We start from the raw sequence: 25,280 nt of genomic DNA on the forward strand, positions 1-25,280 counted from the left end.
CACACACACACACACACAGCCCCCCTGACCGGAGTGGCATTCACTGTAGAGTTGCATAAAAACCAGAAACCTTGCACTGAACGTGATTAAGGAAGGCATTTGCTACAACCCTCCTGGCTCACACATATACACACACACATCACACACACAGCAGACAACTGGTTGTTAAAAGCTGTAACAGTACTAGAGTTTTAATGTCACATTTATCTTTTCTGTCCCAGGTGCTTATTGCTGAATATACTGGATCTCTCTTTCTCTCTCTCTCTCTTTCTTTCTCTTGATTACTCTCTCCATGCAGAGTGAATAAAGGACACACAGCATTTAATGGTGCCAAAGACTATTGCTGTATCCATTACTTTAAAAGTTAGAATGAGTTTAGCTAGGACTGGGGAATGGTTTGAGTTGGCACTGACCGGGCCGGTAGTGTCACAACAATAAAACCTGGCCTGTAAAGAGTGAATAAGCTAAAAAGGGTTAAGTAGATGAAGGGGAAGAAGATATATTAGGAGACAAACAGAGAGAAATGTGAGCATGGAGAGATTTAATGTGGTTTTGATTGAAAAATGGAAGGCAGCATATTCTCCTATCTGAGTCACTGAGCAGTTAGAAGCAGATATGGCCTACTGCTTTCACACTGCATTAGGATGTAATCTGGCACTATATATGGGAAAAATAGAAACAGAATCAGCTTGCTATGTAGTGATTTTTAGATGCCCTGCACTACTCTGGCAATTAATCTGAATTACAGCAACTAACTTGAAGTGCATCAATTAAAAACATCTTAAGTATAACAAGTATACATGTTTAGCTGTATTTTAGTCTTTCAATGTTTTCATGCTTTTGTCTTTTTGTATCATCATCTCTTGGATATTAATGTCTTTACACTTGTTAAAGCACTTTGTAACTTGTTTTTGAAAAGTGCTCTACAAATAAAGTTCATTATTATTATTATTATTACTACAACATACTCCTACTAACCAACAGCCACAGGTTTACATTAATTTCTGTATGACAAAGAATAATCCACTTTTAATCTGTACCAGTGAACATCATTTCTGCAGTCACTGTTATTTTAATTGGCAACCCAATACAGAATCCTGTACGCAACCTGCATTTAGAACTACTCTTAAACATCTAAAACACTGAAACGTGCTTTGGAAATGGTGATATAAAGTACACTTTCTAAATTGGATGAAACATGCAACACTGAAACTGTCTCTTTAAATTTCTGTTGCATTTGTTTATGTTTGATGTTAACCGCAGGAGGGAAACAATTTTCTCTGCACTCTCACGAGTAACCGGTTGGGAGTCATTGACCTGTTCAGGGACGCTCCTGAACACTCAAACTCCTAAAGACAAAAAAAGATTTCAGCTACCAATACATGCCAGCTTGGATTTGTTATACTGTAATTCCCTCTTTTAAAAGTCTGTGAAAAGCCATTACACCATAAAAGGAAGTGATAATGTTGAATGAACATAAGAGGGGGAAGACAAACACACTAATGCATTCCTATCGCCTCCAATTAAAGAAGGGCATTATGATCAGTTGTGATTAAGCACTCTCCATAAAAAAACACATTAATTGATTACAGCATTACAGTGAAGATGCAATCATATAACATACTGTATATCGTAGAAAATAACTTGGAAGAATTCATTTTTTATTAAAAGGCTAATAATCAGCCAAGATAATATACCAGTAGGTGTAAAGGGATAGCAGCACAGAGAGCCAGATTTACAAGCTATAGTGAAACTATTTCAGTTCAAACTGACAGATTTAAAGGCCAGCTGGAGGATTCTTAAATGAGTCTGCAAATATTGGCTTAGTACATCTTCTTTCCAGCAGTATGTCTGACTTTTAAATCTGTCCATTTCTACTTACACTCGCTCCCTTGAATCAAATGCCACCAAATCCAACTCTGCCTACTTCGTCTCTGTTGTTGTGTGCGTGCGTGCATGTGTGTGTGCGTGTGTGCGTGCGTGCGTGTGTGTGTGAGGAGTCTCTTACAGAGGCCCTCCATTACTCCTAATAGGAGTAGCTCCAAGAGGCCTGTCATTCCATTAACCTCATTAGCCATGTTCCATCTCTGTAAAACACACACACACATACTCACACGCACGCTCGCACACACACACGTACGAATGCACAAGCACACACAGACAAACACTAAATACATGTCTCATGCACCATTTTCTACACACTTTCCAAAAGATTCTGTGTGACATTTTGATATCTTTGGAAACGGTGGTCTCTTATGTACAGTTTAAAAAAACACTTGTGGGTTTGAACACTCTTTGACTGCACAACATGAGTCTGCAATGACTGATACACCTGTGGATAATCAGGGGTTAAGAGGTTTACCCTCTTCAAAAGAGACCAGAATGCAATGCAGCCACATGGCGTGTCATGTTGGGAATGATATTCATTATTCATTCTTAGTCCTTTTATGTATAACCCACAGATGAATTCAACAAGTTCTGAACCGGACACTTACCCTAAACCAGCCTGTAGATGAATTCAACAGCCTGTGTCCTTAATTAGCCATTCCTACTTGAAATATTTGAAACTCTCACAAGAGTAGAAGTTAAAGGATGCAAACGTGTCAACCTGCTGAGCATCTGCTCCTACACAAGCTGCACTTTTTCTGAATAAAAGATAAACATATCTAAACATTAAAAACAGATGGCTTCAGTCCTGCGGGGTTGTCTAGCAACACAGGGATAAAAACCAAGGACCTATTTTGACTTTAATTGTACGTTGTCTTCTCCTGTGTGACCCACTCCAGGGCATGAACTGTTTTTATATTCTGCTCTGCAATCTAATTATTTATCCAGAAGAGCTTCAAGGAGCTATTAACCATTTCTCTGAAGTTATCCATCTTCTCATGTCCCGTTATGCTTTCATTCCTGGCTTGGCCCTGCCCTTTCTGTCCCTCACTATCTCTATCTGTCTCCTGATTTTGAATTTGCTTGTGTGTGTGTGTGTGTGCGTGTGTTTGTGTGTGTGTGTGTGTGTGTTTTCTGTGCCTGCGTTGCGTTAGCTGCTGTCAGTTCTATGTTTCAGCATGCCTGAGTGCTTCTGTATATCGTTGAGCACACAGAAACGTGAGTGAGTCTGTGTGTGTGTTTGTGTTTGTGTGTGTGTGTGTGTGTGTGTGTGTGTGTGTCCCTCCAAGGCAAGGCTCCAAATGGCCTTAAAACAATCACTCGACCCTCTCATTATTCTCTCAGATTCAATTAGCAGCTGATCAAACCGAGCGGAAGAAGCTGTTCACTTCTAAAGGCTTTGTAAATTACTTAAGCGACCAAACACATGCACATGAACACACACACACACACACCCACACACACACAAACAAGAAACCATAGCCACTGCAATACACTTCCAGAAACAAAAACAAAAAAAACTTACTCTGAAGACCTGCAATATTTGAAGTTTTTTCCTCTTCTCACTTTCCCTTTCTTGTTTTCTCGACACACCTCGGTCTCCCCTCTACTGTACATCACTTTATGTTGTACTCTTTTTAAGTGTGTTTACATGGAGCTTTTAGTTTCATTAACAATCAGAATTACAGCCCAATAATAAGACAAAAATGGGTCTAGATTAAAACAATTTTAGACGTAACCTTTAAACGTAACTTGTCGTCCCGCTCCCTGTTCCAGAACATCTTTCTGAACATGGTTTGGTCCCTTTAGTAAGTCGAGGAGGCTTCCTTGGGAGGGCATATAACTCTTTTCTGCTGTTGCATCATTTACAAGCAGACTTTGCCACTCATGGTGTTTTCAAAAAGTCATCCTAGTGAAGACTTGTCGAAGGTACTCTAATTAAAATTTCAAATATGGCTCCATTTGATGTCACTACACTAGCAGCTCTGTGAGGCTGTACTTAGGTACCGCGGTACCTTGACCTAAATGCTAATGTAAGAATGTCAACACAAATTAAGAATGCTAACATGCTGATATTAAGCAGTTATATTGTTTACCATTTTCACCATCAGAATTTAGCTTACATTAGCTGAATAGCAAAAAGTACAGCTGAGGCTGATTTGAATGTCATTAGCTCTGCAGGTAAATAAACCAAAGTATTGGAGAAATTGGAATGATATGCTGTTTGCTGTATGAGCAATGCATCAGTGGACATAATCAAGTGATAATGCTCCAAAAATAGCATGTTTCCATAGTCACTTAGCACATTTGCTAGATGACTGAAGTACTATCTGTCCCTGCATGCATCTGTCTGTCCATCCATCTCTTCTTCCTGTCCAAGCCCTGGATGACAGTGTCCTCTTTAGAAAAGTGTGCACCTCAAATAAGTACAGACACAAAGCTAGGTGGGCTAGGATGAGTGTAAAATTAGCAACTATCCACGCTGGGCTGTTAATGCCACATCCCTCCTCCCACAGATAACATTGTTTTATCCATCTCAATGGGTTAGAATCAAACGCTTGAACAAAGGCAGACACACTTCCAGTTGGAGGTCATTTTCTACTAGCACAAAATCCCAGCATACTTAAGTTACATCACTGATCACTGTACAGTTGTTTAAAAAAGTAAAATTCATATTGTGAGGCTCTTTTATTCCTCTCCTCCCTGGTGATATCTTTGTGGCCGGATTGTTCTCCCTCTCTCAATTGGCTTTATGCTTTCTTGTAGCTTCACCTCTCTTTCCCTCTGCTATTACACAGGGTGCACGGTTGCTTCCAAACAATAACACTCTCTATTGTGTTAGCACAAACACACACACACACACACACACACATTCGCAGGATCTACTCCACCTGATAGTTATCATTGAAAAAAGCAGTAGATGCTTGTAAGCATATAAAACCCACATACTCTCTCTCTCTCTCACACAAACACACACACACAGCATTGCTCACCATGTCACTTACCAAATTAGGAAATAATATGCAAGGTCGCACAAACATCATTTTCTGCTCTGTCGACACACACACACACAGGTGGTTGCTGCTTCCAGAATACCTAACATATTTAGTTAACTGTATCATCTTTCAAATGCAGTTTGCATATCTAGATTTATAGAACACTTCTCTACAGTGTAAGAAGAGTAGCACTAGACCTTATGCATCAATTATAGGATTAGACAAAACGGTTCCAACCTAAAAGCTTTAACTACTAATAAGGATCCCCAAGTGTAACTAAGATTAAATTTAAAAAAAGTGAAAACATTATTTGTTATTACATTAGAAGCTGTCCCAAGTTTCATTGGGGAATTTATAGCAGGTGTTCAGCGTTAAGTACTTAAAAGATGGTTCAATAGCATTTTATTAAATCCAAATAAAGAAACAAATCCCAAGCCTTTCAAATCCATATTTGTATTCCCTATATTGACAACTGACAATAAAGTAGAGCCCTAACAGGAGATTCCATTACACATGAGTGAAAACACTGCTCTGGGCTGTTACTGGCCAGTTTACACAATACAACTAGAGACTTTGATCTTCATCAGCTGCAAGGGTGCTGATACGTAGCTGATTGCAAAAAGACAAAACTCTCTGAGAAATCAATACAGCATGAAAATGAAAAATTGTGACTTTTTATATTTTTGACATGGTGTTCCCTCTAATCATCTCCTAGGCAGCTAGACACACACACACATTTTCTTCAATCGATATCACAGCCCGTATGTTACTGAAGGGTGTACCGTCAAGTTTGTTTTACAGAGATGGGTGTGTTTTTAAGGACACAGAGGATGAACTATTACATCGGGTCTAAATAATGTTTATTTTTCAATTTAACACTGGGCTGGAAGATTTTTTCTCTGCATCAATGGCTGCTGTAGTGGAGGATAACAGGCCAATATGGACTTCAGTTTTGCTGACCTGAGCCGGGTCGACAGATGACGCTCCTGTCATGGGACACATCCTCCCTCTCTTTCACGCAGAACAAACACAGACACGCACACACACACACACACACACACACACTCACACTCACGCATGCACGCAGACCCTGCAGCTAAGTCGGCTGCACTCTGATCTGTTCGTAAGCACAGAATCTCGTTAAGTCTCTGCTGTTCAGCTAGCCAAAGAAGGGTCTGTCCAGCATCCATCGCCATGCCGGCACAAGGCCGCCAACCGGAACAAACCAGATCAGAGCTTGATGCGTGGGAGGTCTGTCACACACACTCATGTTAGCAGTCTTTTGCCTGTAGTGTGCTTTGGCACGCGCGCACATACGCACATACATATGCATATATACACACACGCAAACGCACAAACACACATACACATTGGAACTCCTAGCAGAGTCCTATATTAGCACACACATTGAGATCCACAGACACATGGTGACACACATGCCAACTACTGCACAGGCTCATGACAAGTGTCCTGCTATATTATGCACGCGCATACGCACCCATGCCTGATGCCTCTTAATTTGTTTCTTATTTTTAAGGTGAGACAGCATCTCATTCTCTATGCTGGGTTAATTGCAGGTAAAACTGACTAAACAATGTTTTTCCAGAAAGTTTGGCATTTCAGTAAGTACAATGTTCCTTTAAATGGCTGGTTGGAAACAGATGATGCTTTTCCCCAATTAGCAGTCTTCAAGCTATAGACATTTACCCCTGGAGGTCTTGTGTTCCTACGATTCGTTTCACACAGAGTTTTCACAGGGAAAATGCAAAGAACTTCGTAAAGCAACTTGCGCCATATTTATCTTTTGTTTTATTATATCTCTTATTTATCTTAGCCCCCACACGTCTACAGTGTTGAGTGAGGCACTTTCTTCGATACAAAGGGTGTTGTGCAACTACAGTGTTAGAGTGATACTGTCTGCCTGTTTTCAGTCACGTTTTCAGCTCTGAATCCAGTCAGTGGGGGATTTCTTTCAGTCTTCCTGCACACCAGAGTGCACCAAACATAAAAGAGTTCACAGTCAAATCTACATATTAAACAGAGATTGATTTGAAAGTTATATTGTGATGATGCAACCTTAACCTTATTGATTTGCAGCCAAATATTAGGGCAGCATAGAAAGAGCAATATGTGTAAACAAAGAGAAAAAGGTAGCCAAACATATTACAGAGCATGTCAGGTTCTTTGTGTGATAGTTTAATTTCCCACAGGCTTCCAGCTGTGCAATTATAGCTGATGCTGTTCCCTAGTTTTTAAAGTCGGTGAGCTGCACATTTATCAAAGAACATAGGTAGCACCGCATTGAAAACAAAACTGATTACAATGCTACAAAAACGCAAATTGTATCGTGTAGATGTACAGAGTGCAGACGCAGACAAATTCTCATCCAAACAGGTATTTTTTTTCATTATTGTTAAACTAAATCTGAGCAGATTTTGATCGTCATGTTTTCAGTGATGTGTTGCCAAGAATCCTCCCTGACTCTCATGCCTACCTTTGATATTTTTGCAAAGAATTTGGTTTAGAAACCACTTTTACTTTATTAAATTTTTTCTCTGCACAATTAAAGTGTCACAAAGTGTGACAACTATGTTCACAGGTATTCTGCAGTCAATCTGGGTAATGGCGAATGGTTATGTTGTTAGTAAGTTCCTGTACAGAGATGAAGAAGACGGCATGGCCACCACAGTCAATGTCTTATTTTAACCACATATACAGTATAGTTGCCATTATGCATTATTAAACATACGTACAAATGTTTGGTGAGAATATCAGTTTTTTGCATTAGCAAAAACACTGACATTCTCACCAAACATATGTATGTTTGTATTAATCTTCAATACTTGTTATCATAAATGCAGCATTTTGAGGTCTTGGTTAATTTTTGGCTCTAGATTCAGTCAGGCAGTGTTTTGTTCTGTGACGTATGGCTCTTTTCTCTCCAGACAAGTATATAACTGCACCATTATATAGACACTTCAGCTCAAATCAGGCTGTTTAACACACACCTCCTGCACTTCAGCTGGGTCAGCTGCTTCATGATGCCCTTTCATCTCATACAGAGGCTGTGTGTGTTTGTGTGTGCGTGTGTGTGTGCGTGCGTGCATGTGTGTTGATAAAAATGTGATGTGTGTTGTTCAGTTTTCATGAGTGTTTTGAACTGTGATAATAGAGGTCCATTAGAAAGCAGAAAGGGAGCCAGTGAGAGCAGCGTTCCTTTATTACAGCCTAATGGACATTAAGCAGCAGTCTCAGACACACGCACACAGACACACACACACGTACGCACGCACACACACGTAATTACACACGTACACACACACACAGAGCAGCAAATAAAGTCTTTTGATAAGGCAGCTTTTCCTCCAAGAAACAATTAATGATCATCTGAGCTGTTAATCCATCTGCATTGACCTACTGCCTTTATAAGGTGAGACAAACAATGCTAAGTTCAATCCAGAGAAGAATAAATCATTCACAGGGAGGACAGTTCCCTGGTTTGGTTCAGTGACAGACCAACTGCATGGATTAGCCTTCGAGCGGATGTGTACTTAAATATATCCACATGCAGCCTTTTTTTCAATAGACTTTAAAAACTGCAACTGATAATGAACTGCAGTGACACTAAAATCAAGAGTATACATCATTTGAACAAGTATTGAGGACCACTAAAAATGACCATTTGTGACATCAGACACTTACATACGAATCTCCATATGTATATGTTAACCTATGTTAATACTTGTTTGTACTTGACTGTTAAAATTGATAATTATGAGCTGTGTTTTTCAACTATCCAGCAATGACAATTAAAAAGAAATGTCATGTCTGACTTGTGTTCCTTGTTGAAAACGATACAATCTTTAGGCCTGCACTGACAACAGCAGTATAATTCCCCATTTTGACAGTCTGATTAATATTCAAACCAGTGTGTAGAACCTTGACACTGAAAGTAGTGAGCTGTAATTACCTAACTGAAGCTGTGATTGAAGGAAATATTATAAATTGACAAATTTTAATATCATACTTCCACAAGCTTTCTTCTTGTGTGACTAATGGGCAGTACAGAATGTTTCTTAAGGAAGGCATCTTTTGCGTGCAATTCTACATACATGTGCCTCGGACTTTAAGACGTGGCTTACATAATTGTGGGATAATTCAACATAGGAGTATAAGACTAGAATAAGGAAAGCTCGAATTGCTAAACTTGACATGTCTTTGCTCAGATGACCAAATTCAATCAAGCGACAAAACAATGTGACGTCTCCTCTGACTCTGCCCGTCTCTTTGGGAGTTCACTGTCAGTTTAATTTGGTGTGGATTACATCCTGCAACAGATATGAAGTCACCCAAAAAAATGTAGATGTGAGCAGTGATTCAGCATTGAGCATGACTGCTAGGTCAGCTTAGCCGTCTTGTCTGTTCTTTGTTTTACGTGGGTGACGTATTACTCCAGTCCACAACAGCGACTACTTTCATGTTTTGAAAGGAGCTCATCTGTAATTTAATAATCATGATATTGCCTTTTTAGCTAGTGCAAAAGCTGTTATAGACTTTTAAATGGTACCTTCACTGTATTATGGTAAAACACACTTGCACATACGGTCCCTATTACGGACCTGCGCTGTAAGCCTTAATTTCCTCGTCATTTCCCCTCCCCCCTTTCTATTTCACACCACACACACCTTCCTATGTAACACTCATAAATAATGTACTTACTATTGACTCAGCAATCAAACGTGGACACTAACTCACTCATTGTAGATCGACACACCCCTCCCCAATGCTTTAAAGGGCAGCAGTGCCATTCTGTTGCCTAGTAACCAGGTAGTTTCTAGTAAGAGCCTCTTTGCCGAGAGAATCCCACTGTCCTAGACTTATCCCTCTACCTCTCACACCCACTCTCGTACTATCTTACACACGCAAACACACACATTTGCGCTGTGTGAAGGTGCTTTCATTAAACTTCATGTGCAGTTTGAATTTACTCGTCTTTTTTCTTCACCATCAACCTTAAATTACCACTCTGCTGTAAACTAGGTTGCAGTGACTCCTATACTTCACATTACACACCTATGCACATTGCGTATCTTTCTCTCTCTTTTTCACTCTCACACACACACACACACACACACACACACACACACAGAGCCGTGCATAGTGGCCCATTTTGGCCCATTTTGTAGACAAAGCAGAGACACGTGAGAGAGAGTGGAAGAGAACCAGAGAGAAGAGGCTGCAGTTTTCAGGTCTCTAGGCAGAAACGCTTAAGTATCAGTCTTTATGCGTTATTCACTACTGCTGTAAAAGCATCTTTTACTATATCTTACACACACAAATACATCACACAAAGATGGGCACCCAACAAGCAGGGAGCAACACATTTGCCACAAGAGGCAGCCTTAAAACAGACAAGGTCACTTTTACTCTTTATATTAACAATAATGGCAAAACACAACATAAACTATTCTTCGTAAATGAAAAGTGTATAGAAAGGCCTTAAAATATGCAAATATTAATGCTAACCAAATAGCTCCACTCAGTGCATTTTTTGCAAAAACTTTTATTAGATATTCTCTTTCTTTGCTTTTCCGCGTTTTTGGACGACATCATGTGCAGCAGAGACTGAATGTTCTTTGTCAGTATAATGGAGGTCTGGGCAGAAACAAAGTTATACATGCTAAAACATTGAAGGAATATGATCTCTATCTCTTTTTCTCGCTCACACACTCACACACATACAGTGCTGTCCGCATTGCCATGACAACTTAGTGCTAGATGCTGATGGGTTTCCCAGATCTATCATTTATTCATCCCTCTCTGCATTACTCTTTAATACTATAACACACACACACATATACAAATACACGCATGCACGCATGCATGCATGCACACACGCACGCACGCAAACACGCACGCACGCACCCATATACATGGCTTGATTAATGCATGCACTCCAACTCGATTCCTAACATACGCCCTCATTTACGAGCAGGTTTGATCCTCAGGGTTTATACCACATAAGAAATCTGTATCTGTTAGTGTCCATCTGCAGAACAAAATGTGTAACTGTGCTTATGTGAATTGGGGTGAGCAATTTTTGTTGGCTTTAAAACACTGTGTGAAATGAAAAGCTGTCAATACAAAGTAGGCCATTACAAATGGTGTGTTCCTCTCTCTCTCCCTTTGTGTGTGTGTGTGTGTGTGAGACCTTCTGTCATTCTAACCATATTTCAAACAGTAAGATGATCAGAAGCAAGACGAGGGCTGCTGTGTTATGCATGTGGAGCTTGACTGTGGGGAAACGGCTCAGAACAGCGAGAACACAGACACACATAAAGTACACACACACATACGCACACACGCCGATAACAAAAAAAAGCTCATTAGACACAGCAGTGCAGCTACTAAACAGCAAACGCAACAAGGCAATATGACCTAAAAACATAACTGAATACTAAGCAATCCGTTGAAGATGGATGAAGAGAAGGAGCTCCAGCCGCCCGTGAGGGTCCACCGACCAACCCAACCCCGGCACGATGCAGGGTCCCTGGGGAGCCCTTTGCTGACCTCCCCCTCCCAGCCCCTCCTCCATACATTATGGACTTTTCAGGTGGTTTCTCGCATCGGGAGGATGATATTGTGTGTGTGTGTTGATTGGAGATGCACTACGAGGTGAAGTGTGGTCTGTGGCAGCTTAGTATTTCAACTGTACCTGCTGACTCTGTCTTTCCAAGCCTTTTCATAACGATCGGCCTGGATAAATCCACTTTTACTGAACTTTATTCCACCTTCAGATCAACCCAGCCTGGGAATTGGTCGATGTTAAATGCTGAGACAATGAGGGGAATGAAGAGAGAGAAAGAAACACCCTGACATTTTATTTCAGTCACTGATTTCAAAAGAGAACCCTTAGATGATTGTGTGTATACATGTAAATGCATATTCCATACAAACTTGCATAAGTGATCTTTGGCTCCAATATAGCAACATTGGGGGGGGGGTCTACAAGTCATGTGGTGCATTTGACTCAAGCACATTTTAGCAGCAGGAAAAGACGAATGAGAAAGAAAGAGAATAGAAAAGAGAAACAAAGAAAGAGCACACATTATTCAGCAGCAGCAGCAGCTTTTCGGAGAGAGACAGCATGAGGGAGGGGTTTTGTTGAGAGAGTACTTGTGTCTTGAGGAGAAGAAAGCTGCTGCATCTTCACTGCAGCAACCATCAACTAGGAGAGAAAGATAATAAAAAGCACAACAGAGAGCAGAGAGGTACAGGCTCATCACTCACACCTGTGACTGGCAGAACACTGTGTCCAATTGTCAGACATGAACGCTGTCGTGAAATACACACGGTGTGAAATATAGATTGGATTTAAATGACCAATTTCTGTTCTTTTCACTTCTCGCCGTGTTCTCCTGCTCTTTCATCATCCCCTCTCTCTGTCCTCAATCTCCTCTTGATCCCTTTCATCCTTTCCTTCTCTCCTTGCTCTTGTCGCAACTTTTAACTCCCACCTTTTTCCAACATCTTGTACTTCTTTGACCTCACCTGTCTGTTTTCCAACCCCAGACTTCATTTGCGTCCTCTTTTCTTTCTTTTCCTCCATTTTTTCTTTCTTTAATGTCCATTCATCCACACACTTCCTTTATGTAGACTACTATAAGAGAAACAGCCTAGCATTATTTGTACGTAAATCCTTGTGAGTGACAGAGTAGGTTTTGGAAGGTGGCTTGATCTGTGGAATACACTTCTCGACCATTATCAACACGATGCGTAGCCATGGCAACAGCTCCCAACAAGCCCTCCCACAGCAAAAGAGCGCCAATCAGTGTGGCACTGCCAATACAGGGAGGATGATGGACAGATCTGAGAGTGAAAAGACAAACTAAAGACCAAAGAAATCAGTTGCCACCTGCCTTCTTTTTTTTTTTTTTTTACTGCTTGGCTGCTTACGTTTTTTCTTTTTGCAATCTAATATTACACACAGTCAAATGCTATAAATGTTAGACAAAAAGCAGCAATAGACCATAAACAGGCTAAGCGGCTATTCTTGGATTGTCTGATAGTATCAGGGCACTGGCAGGTGAAAAGAAGCATCTGGCAGCACCCTGTGTCACAGAGGTGGTACATGTCTGTCTGCAGCTCTCACCTGGACAACTGTGCAGTTAGCATCGACAAGGACTAAAGTGTGTAGGGAATTAAAGGTGCACTATGCGTTCCTGCATGGTCACTTCTGTTTACGATCTAAGTAAATTCAAAACAAAACCGAGCAAGCTCGTCCCTTACGTTTCAGTAACTGTCATGAATAACTGACTAACTGTCACTAACCCCCTCCCCCAACCATCTTGTCAGTGATTGGCTGGTGACATTTACGACCCCTGTGTTGTCTCCGGAGACCGGGCTTTTTCAAAGTGTATTAAGGGGGCAGGCAACTAGCGATTTGAGACAGAAATGAAATTGTGCTGAAACCATGCAGGAACACCTTTAAACTGAGACAAAAATATCTCTTGGCCTGTTTTACTGTTATTAGACACCAAAGGGATGTAAAGAACTCAATAGTGGATTCCTTAACAGATTAACCTTCTGACCCTGAACACTCAGTTTGACCTTTATCCTTTGACACAACGGACTCATCAGTATGCTCTGATGAACTGCAACCTGGTTAGCTGCTGGCAGATTACTCTATAAATACTACTCATGTCTACACAATGTGTCCTTGTGCATCCCACTGTAGTTATGGGCAGACACAACATTTTTTCCCTTAGGAGAATGGTTTTGCAAAACATGCTTTTTCACTTCCTGGCCGAGAGTTCCACAGATAGCAGTCTGACATCTGTATGGTCAATACAGCACAGCAGCTGGTTAGTTTAGTGCAGAAAAAGAGAGCTCAGATCCTCAGCTTCAATTTTTGTATGGGTAAACAAAGAAGGTATGATGTGTTTATGAGTTTACAGGTGCTGGTAGGCAGAGTGTGTTACATTCAGACTGAGTCAGGGAGCCTGTTTCACCGTTATCATTCTTTATGCTAAGTTACGCTAACCAGCTACTAGCAGACACTTAATATTTACTGTGCAGACGTAAGAGTGGTATCAATTGTCTCATCTCACACTCAGCAAGAAAGCAAATAAGCATATCTCCCAAAATGTGGAACTACAGCAAATGTCAACGCTAACTTTACAGACAACCATCGGTGGTTGAACACATAAGCACACTGAAATTGAGACACACACACTGTAGAGGGCTTTGTGGAGTCAGACGCTCAGAGCCTGAGGCAGGAGAAGGTCACTGCCGTTGAGTGTATACAGACTCCACGTGTAAACCCTGCGTTTACACTCAAAAAAGTCAGCACTATTAGTTCCAGATCATTTTGTGAAACAGTCTGTAAACAACGAGCCTGGGGATAAACAAAGATCCTACTGTACTGGAAGTAATCCCACAACACACACACACACACACCATAATATCATGTGCACACATGCACCTACACAGCAGCACACACACACACCTACCCAGCCACACACCCACACACACAGGCTTGCACACACAGATACAAACATTAATAAACACCTGGAGGGCCTGCAAACACTTATTATGTATTGCTACATAATGCATTTCTGAACAATATCAACACAAAGGGCTGTGTATCGTTTCAAATTTGACTTCTTTCTTGTTTGTGTTTTTACAAACCCTTAGTTTCATTTAACAAATATCTGTTCAAGAATATTTTCATACATGAAAGATTAAAATGGCAAAATGATCATTTTGATTCAAAAACATACAGTAAGCAATGCGTAATAATTAAACAAAAAGTATGAATGTGAAAAATAAATCATTGCCAGCTTCCACTACTTGACACTTGTGGTATTGCACTAAATTAAAGAGGCCATTATAAAGTCCTTTAAAGTGTGGATTAATTTGATAATTTTCTTTTGAAAGGTACGCTAACACTTAAGGCTATGTGCACACTTGGAGTCAGTTTTGAAAGGGAAAAGTTGACTAAGGCGCTTTTGTAGGAAAAAACAAAGCGGTTGGCAGCGTTCTTGTTCCTCAAAGCAGCCAAGAGCATCTTTTGTTGCAATAACAACAGCTACTGCTACATTATCCTAGAGAGCTATGTGGAGCGGTGCTAATGCTAAGGCTAGATAAAACAAAGAGCTGGATCAAGCTAGACAAAGAACAGAGAGCGAGAGCGGTGCAGCTAACGTTAGATAAAACCAAGCGAGTTCCCTATATGGGTCGTATTAACTCGCTGTGCCCAGACTGGCCCAGTCTTGTTGTTATGGAAACGACAGGTCTAGCTACTACGCTTGTCATTGGTCGGTTATCAAATAAGCGCTTGACGTAGGAGTTTTTTTTAGAAAAGGCAAACTTTTTACAACTTCAAAAAGACCCCCTGAGCGGCAGAACAAAAGTTGGCAGTGGCATTTACGACTTAAAAAAATAGCTTTTACTTACTAAAGCATATGCTGGCAGCTTAAAAAGGACGGCAAGAGTGAACATAGCATAAGGTATTTTCTACTTCTCCTATGTTGTCCTAAAGTGACAATGTATTTTTATGTAAGAAATGTACTGTTGTAATGTACTGTTCAGTCTTAACAGGAAGTTTGTTTTATTTTACGAACTGAACTGTATAGGTTGCACTTCTGCTATCTTTGCTCCATCTTTTCCTGGGAAGTTACAGATGTTAAACACTATATTTACATTAGGTTTACACTTAAAGCATGTGTACATAACAATACTACAAAAAGGAGGATGTCTTCATGTTTTGGAACTAAAATTGCATTTATTGTTAAGCTTAAATCTTTTAATTAGGGACAATGTTTGTGTGGCAGGGCTGTTGTGTAGTTTGCAACACTGGTCTTGTTGGTGTACTGCTGACACCATGTTGGCTAGTGTGAAGCATTTTGCGACTTTTAATGCCATTACACATGCATGGCTATTCCGCGTTGAAATATTTTACTAAAATCATGTATATTAGTTATTTGTTTTGTTTTTTTTGTAATATCATTGTGCCATATCTGGTGCCTTGTAATCCAGTGGTAAAATGTAAGTTTGCTCAGTGTCCGTCACAGACCACTACGCAGAGTCAAGATTTAAGGTTCTGCGGAAGCTCCAAGCAGAACTTTCGCCATAGCCTACATAAATGGCCTAATGTTTATACTTGTGCGCTGGTGTGTGCGTGGAGCCGAAAGGTGTGTGTGTGGAGAGTGAGGGATTTAGCGAGGGAGAAAGTGAGAGAGTGACGGCGATTGGCTTCGGAGCTAGTAGCAACTCTAGATTCTAGAGTCACAACAAGAGAAACAAAGTGTCACCCCTGTGCTTTCTGACCAAGGTGGGAAATCTGTAGCAGGAAAAGTTAACCCGCTCCTTGATTTCATGTTGTTTATGGAGGAGGAGAACCAGGAAATGAGTCGGAGGAAATGCAACGAGAAGTGCACGTCTGGCTACGGCATAGGGTTGTGTTTCCACATACGTAGCAAGAGCGTAGATTTTACGCAGAAGTATAAATCAAGTTTTAGACTCACTACACATGTAATGCACACATCATTGTACACAGATACACAAACATTGTGAAGACTATGCAGGGTGTGCCAGGACTTTACGTCAGAGACAGGATCCCTCTGTCTCTGATGTAATACACACCTCATGACCCCCAATCTGCTGTTACCATGAGCACAGGCCAAATATAATGAGTCACCACACGCACACACACACACACGCACACAGCTCAATATATATACAGTGAGACTGGTGGAGAGGGTGATGCACCGGAGCCTGTCTGTGGGAGAAGGACCAACAGGGAGCTCTTTTTATCCCTCACACTGCAGCAATGTTTAAGACATAAACACACACAACTAATTTTGAAATTACATTAATGTGGGAGTTACAAAAAGTGAACAATTAAAACTTCTTGCCTTGGAAACAGCGCTTATTAGGGGTCATTTTATCCCTTCTATCCTCATTGTGTTTAGAGTATAGGACGACTAATGGAGACAGAAAGCATGATGAATCCACTCATCTGTAATGGATGAACCTTGTCTGGCCCCCAGATCCTGATCCAATTAGCCTGAGTTAGCTTGTTATCCTTTTACACTATACAACCTTGTGTCACAAGAGGTGTTAAAACTAAAAGAGTCGATTCAGGTGTAATTGACTGCACCTCATTATCTACTGGATAGATTCCTTGTTTGGAACACACACTGCTGGATTCAGCCTGTGAGCTACAAGTGTCTTTACATTACTGCCAAACAAGCAGCCATTGGTTATTCTAGTAGACTTCAGAATTCAACTAACTAACAATGGTATTATTATTAAATATTTCAGTTTTGATTAATCTGCTGTATACTGTTTATTAAGGAATTCATTGTTTTGCTTATAAAATGTTTGGAAACTAAGAAAAATCTCCATCACAAGATCACATAACCTTTGGTGTTGTCTTCAAATTGCTTGTTTCATCTAAACAGTTCAAAACCCTAAGAGACTGGAACCAGAATTTAACAACATATTCAAAAACTGACTTTACTTAAATTTTAGGAGGAATCATCATCTTTGAGTGATCTGTTTTTGTGTCTTGTTTAAAATGAAAGCCACCAAAAAACAATCCTAGCCATTTTTTATATTTTTATTGCATTGTATGGTGGACAAGTATAGAGCAGGGTAGTAAATAATTTAATATGCTATATAGCTCTCTGCTGTAACTGAAACTTGAGCAAAGATGCGTTTTTCTGGAAATCCCAAGACGTTACTGTACAGACGAGAAAGCAGGTCAGTTGATCGATGATGATGAGCCTTATGATCATGATTAATAAGAAATTCTGGTGCTGAAATGCTATTCTGGTAATTGTGAGCAACTGTTAAACTGTTTTTCTTGTCACATCTGATCAGAAGCTTCCCAAATACAGATTAGATTCCTGTCAGGAATGTGGATTTTATATAATAAAATGTGTTCAAAACAGTTTGATCACTGGTTTGTCCACTCTCCAGCATTTAAGGCTAGGTATGGCTTTACAAAAAAAGACAACCCTTATTTGTTTTGTCCCTCCTCTCCCCAAAGTGTCCACACATTTGTGTAGTTGAATAGCAGAGCATTTATGCTGCGGATATTTATGTAGCCCATTGTGGACCACCAACTCTGCAGTGCTTACACAGTGGGTCCTGTAGACCCCCCCAACACACACACACACACTCGCAGTCACTGAGGAATAAAACACAGAGCTGTCCAGTGAGATCACCTCTTCTATGACCAAACCTGGTTCCAGATTTAAACAAGCAGTTATAATGAAATGCCAAGAATGTGACGGTGTGGGTCTCATTAATTATGTGTGTGTCCTACACAATCTTAGTACAAACAGTCCACGCTGTCGCCAAACAATGAGGCATCTTGTACCATCAACTGGAAATCTGAAATATCTTCAGAAACAACCATAGAAGCATCTGCTTCATGGTAATATTCTACTGAACCTCAGCAGTCACTGCAGTATTACCCCTGCTACAGCGCTGTGAACAAAGCAGACTTAATGTAATGCAACACTAGCATCTGGGAAACAACCTGTACCTTCATTTTCATCTTCTCTGTCCTAGAAATATAACATATTTAAACAAGTTTAAAAACTGCAATGCCAGTAGTCTGCGTCCTAGCCTTGAAATATCTAAGTACACCCTGAGTTTTTGTCTGCAAGTACCCACATAAGAGGAAACCGAGTTGGCCAGAATCCCTTCCACTTTATGCTGTATTCATTAAAAAACAGCCAGCAAGATGTTCATTTGTTTTCATTTTCAAAATGTCATTTCCCTGTGCAAGTCTGCCTTCATTCTCAAAAAAGAAATCCTGTCCAAAAAAGTACTGTTTTAAAAAGCCATGTTCGGCCAGTCACGCAAATAAGAAGAAGAAGATGATGTTGGCCAAACAGAAGCCTAACAAAAAGCTATTACAAGAAAGCTACGTGGCTACACTGCATTCGGATGCCTAACTACTCTGCATTCGGAAGAGTAACTCTACATTCAAGTGTAAACATCTAAAATTAGAACCATGTCCACCATTGTATGATATTTCGCTTCATTTATGACACCTGACAAAAGACATAACAGTGCACACCCTGAAGTTACAAGCCCACGTTTTGTCCCTGTCTACGTGACAACACAGTGGCAGGAACCTTTCAATAGATCTACATTCAGTGACCTAAAACGCAGTTATTGTGGACAAAAGGCCAAAATGCATAGAATAAATCAACATTTAAACAATTACCTGTGTATGTGTGGACTAGGCCTTCCTGCTCATACTGCAGGGGCAGCCTCCGTAAATTGTGTAATGTTTTAATTTCACCGGGTACCTCTGTTCTGCAAGAGAGAATATAATGACTTTTTATTTTCATGCCTGGGTTCTTTAGTGTCTACAGCACGGCTATAACACTGTGATATTAACCCCGAAGGGAGCTGGTGGAGATGCTTTGTTTTGCTCAGGGACATGTGATGGAGTAGATCCACGTCCACCAGTTTTAAGAAGGTCCGTGTAACTACTAGGCCTTTCCTCAAGGACACCAATAAATCCTTAAAAAGCACAAAACCGTTGTACAGATTAAGATTAGTTAACTCGTCCTGGAGACACCGGATGCATAATGTCTTTTCCGGCTCTTTTCTGATTGTGTCATTGGGGTTACTTTTAGTTAAGGAAATCAGGTAATTTCAAATGTTGGTCCAAAAAAATCTGCGTTGTTAACTGGGGGTCATGGAGTTTGAAAGACAAGGGCATTTAACAGACAGGAAAGGTCTAATGAAAGACACACTATCAATCATTCTATATACTATATTATTATAACTCAATTGGGGATCACAGAGGGGATTATACACAGCCTGGTCACTCAAAATAAAAAAACAGCAGTTAACCAAAGCCAGCTAGCATCAGATCCATATTTACATTTAGGAGTTGTAAAGGAAAGTCAGCTAAACACGCATTGACCCATTTAGGCAGAGCCTCCTTGTGGCTTTGAGCCACGTCATTGTCGGATTAAGGTCTGAGGGTCGGGTATGATTCCTCAACTCCCCCTCCTACAGCAGTAGTAAATAAATATGTACATGATGCAGCTACATACTTATGGAAAGACTGCATAACTGTGTATCTAGTCGTCTACAGGATTCATCTACAACTTCAAACAGCTTGTCAAGATTCCCCACCAAAAGAAACTGCGTGCGCACACACAAACACACACACACAAATACACACAATAAAACACACTTCTAGTTTGCATTTTTAGGCTCTCGGTACCCTGTACAATAGATTCAAGGTACACAGGATTGCACTTAGCCAATAAATGTAACCCAGGGCCTGATGTTGTTTTTACACCACCAACTTTCCCGCATCAGGAATGAAAAAATATTGCAGTGGTTCTTCTACAAATTATTTTGGAAGAGTGCTTGAATTTGGATGCACATTCTGTCCTTTTTTGGCTCCAGTGTGCTAAAACATCCCACAGATGAAAAAGATCCAGGTGGGATGTTAGCCTCAGGGGTATTAGCAGATACTAAAACATAGACATGATTAGCTAGAAGCTGATTTCATGGGACGTTTTGGCATCCCCAATTTAAAATGTAGGATTTTTAGCTCAACATGGTTGCCAGGAAACTGATACTGCCACCTCAAAGATAGTATTTAACTGTTTCCAAGCTAGCTCCAACTAGCCTACTGCTCCAAATAAGTGACAAAAAAAACGCAACATGTCCCTATTTACATGTTGTGATTTGTATAGTGCAGGGTGTACAAATAACCTGGTCACATGAGACACAGCCATCTTCTTACCGTATTCAAACTGGGAACAATGTTCTCAGAAGCCAAAGCAATGCTACTTCTGCTACTTGGGCGGAGTAATTTGCTCAAAACACATGAGAAGCCCCGTGGAGAGTAAGAACGGTGTTTTCAGGTGTTGCGCTAATCACTCCGCCCAACTAGCATTGCTTAGGCTTCTGAGAATATGGTGTTTCTGGCTCTGGAGCTGTGGTATCTGGATCTGTGGTTGGAGTCACCTGCTGCCTCCATGTTCCTGCTCGACACCCTCTGCTACAATTCTCCATGTCTCTTTCTCTCTCTCTTCTCTGTCTCTCTGTCTGTCTCTCTCTCTCTCTCTGTCTCTCTCTTTAACTCACCCCCAACCGGTTGAGGCAGATGACTGCCCACCCTGAGCCGTGGTTCTGCCTCTTAAAAGGAAGTTTTTCATTGCCTCTGTTGCCTAGCGGTTGCTCTTGGTGGGAATTGTTGGGTTTCTGTAAATAACATCCCAGAGTACGATCTAGACCTGCTCTTTTATGAAAAGCCCAATGAGATAACTGTTGTTGTGACTTAGTGCTATATAAATAAAATTGAATTGAAATTGAATATAAATCCCAGTTTGTGTCTCTTGTGACCTTGTTATTTGTACACCCTGTGAATACCCCCCATGTAAATAGGAACATGTTGCCGTTATTTTGTCACTTACTGCACTGGGAGCAGTAGGTAGGAACGAACTTAGTATGTATGAACTTATCTAATCTCAGTCTCAAAAGTCCCCCCCTTGTGTTGTCCTCCCGGGTTAAAAAAACTGTCATTTTTTAGTTTTCACTAACACCTCCTTACTACCACTAGTTTGATGAGTTTAATCAGGAAAGAAAGTGATCAATTGTATTTGCAAAGGGCATTGTAAGGAATCCAATCCATTTTTTGTGGTAATTGTGTTAAAAAGAAACCCATATTGCAAATAGACATTTTAAAGGGGTCAAATTTGACCCAAGGAAAAAAGGAGGGTTATAAAAATTGTTTATTTAAAAATATTAGTCAGGCATAATTCCTCAAATAATTCTATAAAACTACATTGTAAATCTAGTATTTAAATGTTTATCTGTTACAAAATTGTTACTTAGTAAATCAGACACTGATGCCACAGTGCTTCATATAACTAGGATTTTCTTTCCTAAATGTTTTGTGGTGTTCAGGGGGTAGGCTACTATCATATATCATGGGGGTATATTATTGAAGAAAGTTAGAGAACCACTGCCTTATACCACCATGTAGTCATAGAGAAAAGCACAGATCAGTACACAAGATTAGATCATAAACCAACCAAATCTCAATCCAGCAGATTTGGTTGAGAGAAACTGCCAAAAGTAAAATCAGCATTAACTTTATTCCCCAATGAAAAGGAACTCAAGACAACTGCAGCAAGACCGGTCATTCCTACATGTACAGCCACACGCTTCATCACTCATCTCATATGCCTAAACAACGGCATCCTAAGGAGAATCAACCCCTAGTGACCTGTCAAATTCCAGTGTGGAGCCTGCTACTGGTGCTTGTTTAGTCTCATATAAACAGGCAAGTTGCTATATTTACATGGTTAGAACAAAGCTTAACAAAAGCTGCACTGATTCACAACAGCTGACTACAGCACCATGTTTTAGACATAAAAGCATATGAATCACATACCTTTGTATTCAAGGGGCAAGCTATTCACAATACTCACACAAACAAGAGTGAAGATATATTGGGTCTTACCAGGTGTAAGACAGAGTTAGGTTTCCAGCTTATGAAAGGATATGGGTTACAGACGACGCGAAGACACCAGTTGCGAGGCTTTGTTGTTTGCTTTAAGCAGAAGAAGGCCAGGGGGGCCAGGACAGGGTACAGCTGCTGCTGCTGCTGCTGCTCCTCCTCGGAAACACAGTCTGGATCCCGAATAGGAGCCCTGATGCGAACTCCCAATGTTGGTCCAACTTCCACTTCCGGTTCCTGGTCTTCATGCTCCTGAACCTCGGGACTCCATTCTGCTCCATCGCCCCGGCCAGTACCGCTTCTCCTCCTCCTCCTCCTCCCCCCCTTCCTCTTCTCCACCTCCTCCTCTTCCTCCTCATCATGGCCTCCTCCAGGGTCAACATCCTGACCAGGGGCGTCATTCCTGTATGGCGTCGGTATAGCAAGCCTCACCTCCTCCCGCACCTTCTCCTGCACCTGTGCCTCCGGGCACTCTGCGTACTGAAAGCGCGCTCTCCCCTCGCCATCAGTCATGATAAAGCATCAGGCAAAGCCACTCTGCAGTTGGGAAAATAGACAACAGTGTAGTGATAGAGGCAGAGACGTAATAGAGGAAAGAACATCCTAATAAATCAAAATCTATGCAAAGAAACGGGTTACACAATCTATCATTTTTTAAAGTCACAGCCATTTCAACTGTTGCAATAAACACATCGCGAAGGGCTGCGACATGTCGTGTAAGACACACAGAGATTGTTTGTGTTAGTTGAAGGAAAAGATGAGTAGAACACTTTGAACTGTCACTGTCATTCTTATTTTAGTGGTGCCTTATATAATTCAATGTTCAATTGGTTCATAAAAAGAATGCTGGAAATGATTGCCTTTCATTGGTCTTAAATCAAACGTTTGTTGTATTTGAGCAGGCAACTGAAAGCAGCAGAAAAACAGAACTGAGTTTGCTTGATTATTTGCGTATGTATCGCAATTAGTATCGTTATCTTAACAATATTAATCAATTTAACAACGTAATCGCATATTTTCCTCGTATTGTGCAGCCCTAGCAGAGAAACAGTGACAAAAAAAGAAGAGGGTAGAAGAGAAAGAGAGAGATCAAGTCAAAGAGCATTTGGAGACAGATCACATAATAAGCCAAATAAACACTCGGATTGTTTCCTCCTACAATCCGTCAACATTAAAAGTACTTCCTTCCAATCAATCCAGACACGGGTGACCAATGTGTGTTAACTGACCTGGTGGCACTACTACTTTTTAACTCCATTATTATAAAACATTTCGTCTTCCAGTCTCCCTTTCCACTTAAAAGAATAAACTATCCCCATGACAAAAACATGAAATGGTCAAGAATCTCTCTTGTAACATCAGATAAATATTGTGCGAATCTTACATAAGAGATACATTAATACAGTTAACATGAATTCTGATTATGGAGCACCATAAACTGATCTGCTGTCTCAGTGACACAATTTAATTAGAAACACAAAAATGTATAAATCCAATTACAAATAAGATATAAACGTTATCCCTCCCATAGAAACATATTGTGATATTGTGAGAGTAGTGTTTTTTTTGTTTTGTTTTTTGACTCGGTCTCCCTCCTCTTCTTGTTGCTATGTGATTGAACAGATGGACTGCTCTGTCTCTGGTCTACTGGAGGTTTTTAGCACACACCACGCAATGGTGGGCAGGGAATGCGCAAAAAAGAACAAACACACACATTCACACACACATTAAATGCCACACTAATCCTGATTATTATAATAAGTAGAATAGCATGGAAAACCAAACAGTTAATATAATCCAGCTAACAGACCTTTCTTTTTTTAAGGGGTTTTTAATGGGCTTTGTTGCCCATCGGTTGCCGTTATGTGAGAGAAAAAAGCGCATCTGAGGCAGTTGCATGTTCTCCTGAAGGGACTGTACGACAAAGAAGGAAACATGTTAAACATGCTCTAATTAGGATAACTGCTAGAAAAAGTACTTATGCATTTCAAACGGTGAAATAAAACAAGCTTGATGGCATGGAGCGCCCATCACCTGTGTGTTTTTTCGCCATTAAAAGTGAATCCTCGATGTGTATTTAAACAGTAGCCTACAGGCAAACAATACAACTTCATACTTTTCAAATAACATACCTTATCGAGACGGAATCGGAAGTTCCCATAAGCATGATCCGTGACTTTCCGTGTTTCCAGCGCACCCAGCTTTTCCCAGCAGCCCGGAGCTTTCCTCCCTTCCTTTCCTCTCTTCAAATCTTCTTTCTTCTTTTTTTTTTTAACAGATCAAAAGGTAATCCGAGAGCATAAACCACGGGAAGTAGTCAAAGAAACACCTGAAGTAGTCTTCATTGGCGCGTTCGGTTATCATCTATCCACATCCATTGCATCCATCCGTCCATCCTCGCTGAGGTGTTGGTTACGCAGCGTGGAGCGGAGATGCGCGCGCGAGGGTCGGGCCGTGTGGCTCTCTGTGTGCTGATGCTCCGTGGTTGATCTGAAACCGACAAACTTGGCCCAGGACCCGGGAGTCCTGACACGTGACTTGATGCCGGCTATAGGGACGTAGCGCACAGCAGGAAACGCACACATGCGCGCGAAAAAGCCATGAAGAGCCAAGCTGGGCGCGCACGCTCCGCGGTGTTTCCTGCATCATCGTACCATCAGCAGTAGATAAGGGAAAAAGAATGAAAAATGTATTAGCACATACCTCCCGAAGGTGTAAGAGACAAAAACACAAGGATCAATCATCATTTCTCTGTATTATTTCGGATTATGTATTCAATGAAATTCCTCTAATACAGTATGTAGAAGTATGCTTTTGTTTTCAGTTAAAACAAGAAATAAATACACACATGTACATATACACACACACACACATATATA

At 40.7% G+C, this 25,280-nt stretch overlaps 1 protein-coding gene across 4 annotated transcripts in view; it reads right to left on the reverse strand.

Annotated features, from left to right (window-relative positions):
* LOC117958546 (voltage-dependent T-type calcium channel subunit alpha-1H-like) overlaps positions 1-25,017 on the reverse strand; it is a 108,556-nt gene extending 83,539 nt beyond the window's left edge. For 2 of the 4 annotated variants that reach the window (XM_034895002.1, XM_034895001.1), the window contains exons 1-2: positions 24,534-25,017; positions 22,448-22,938 (exon numbers count right to left, since the gene is read on the reverse strand). In XM_034895002.1, the coding sequence (XP_034750893.1) occupies positions 22,448-22,914 (467 nt within the window). In that variant the 5' untranslated portion in view covers positions 22,915-22,938; positions 24,534-25,017. The remainder of the gene's footprint in view (positions 1-22,447; positions 22,939-24,533) is intronic. The other 2 variants (XM_034894998.1, XM_034895000.1) reach the window with 2 other exon arrangements.
* Positions 25,018-25,280: the final 263 nt, after the last annotated feature.

Source organism: Etheostoma cragini, chromosome 15 (assembly GCF_013103735.1).
Source record: "Etheostoma cragini isolate CJK2018 chromosome 15, CSU_Ecrag_1.0, whole genome shotgun sequence".
Taxonomy (NCBI): Eukaryota; Metazoa; Chordata; class Actinopteri; order Perciformes; family Percidae; genus Etheostoma; species Etheostoma cragini.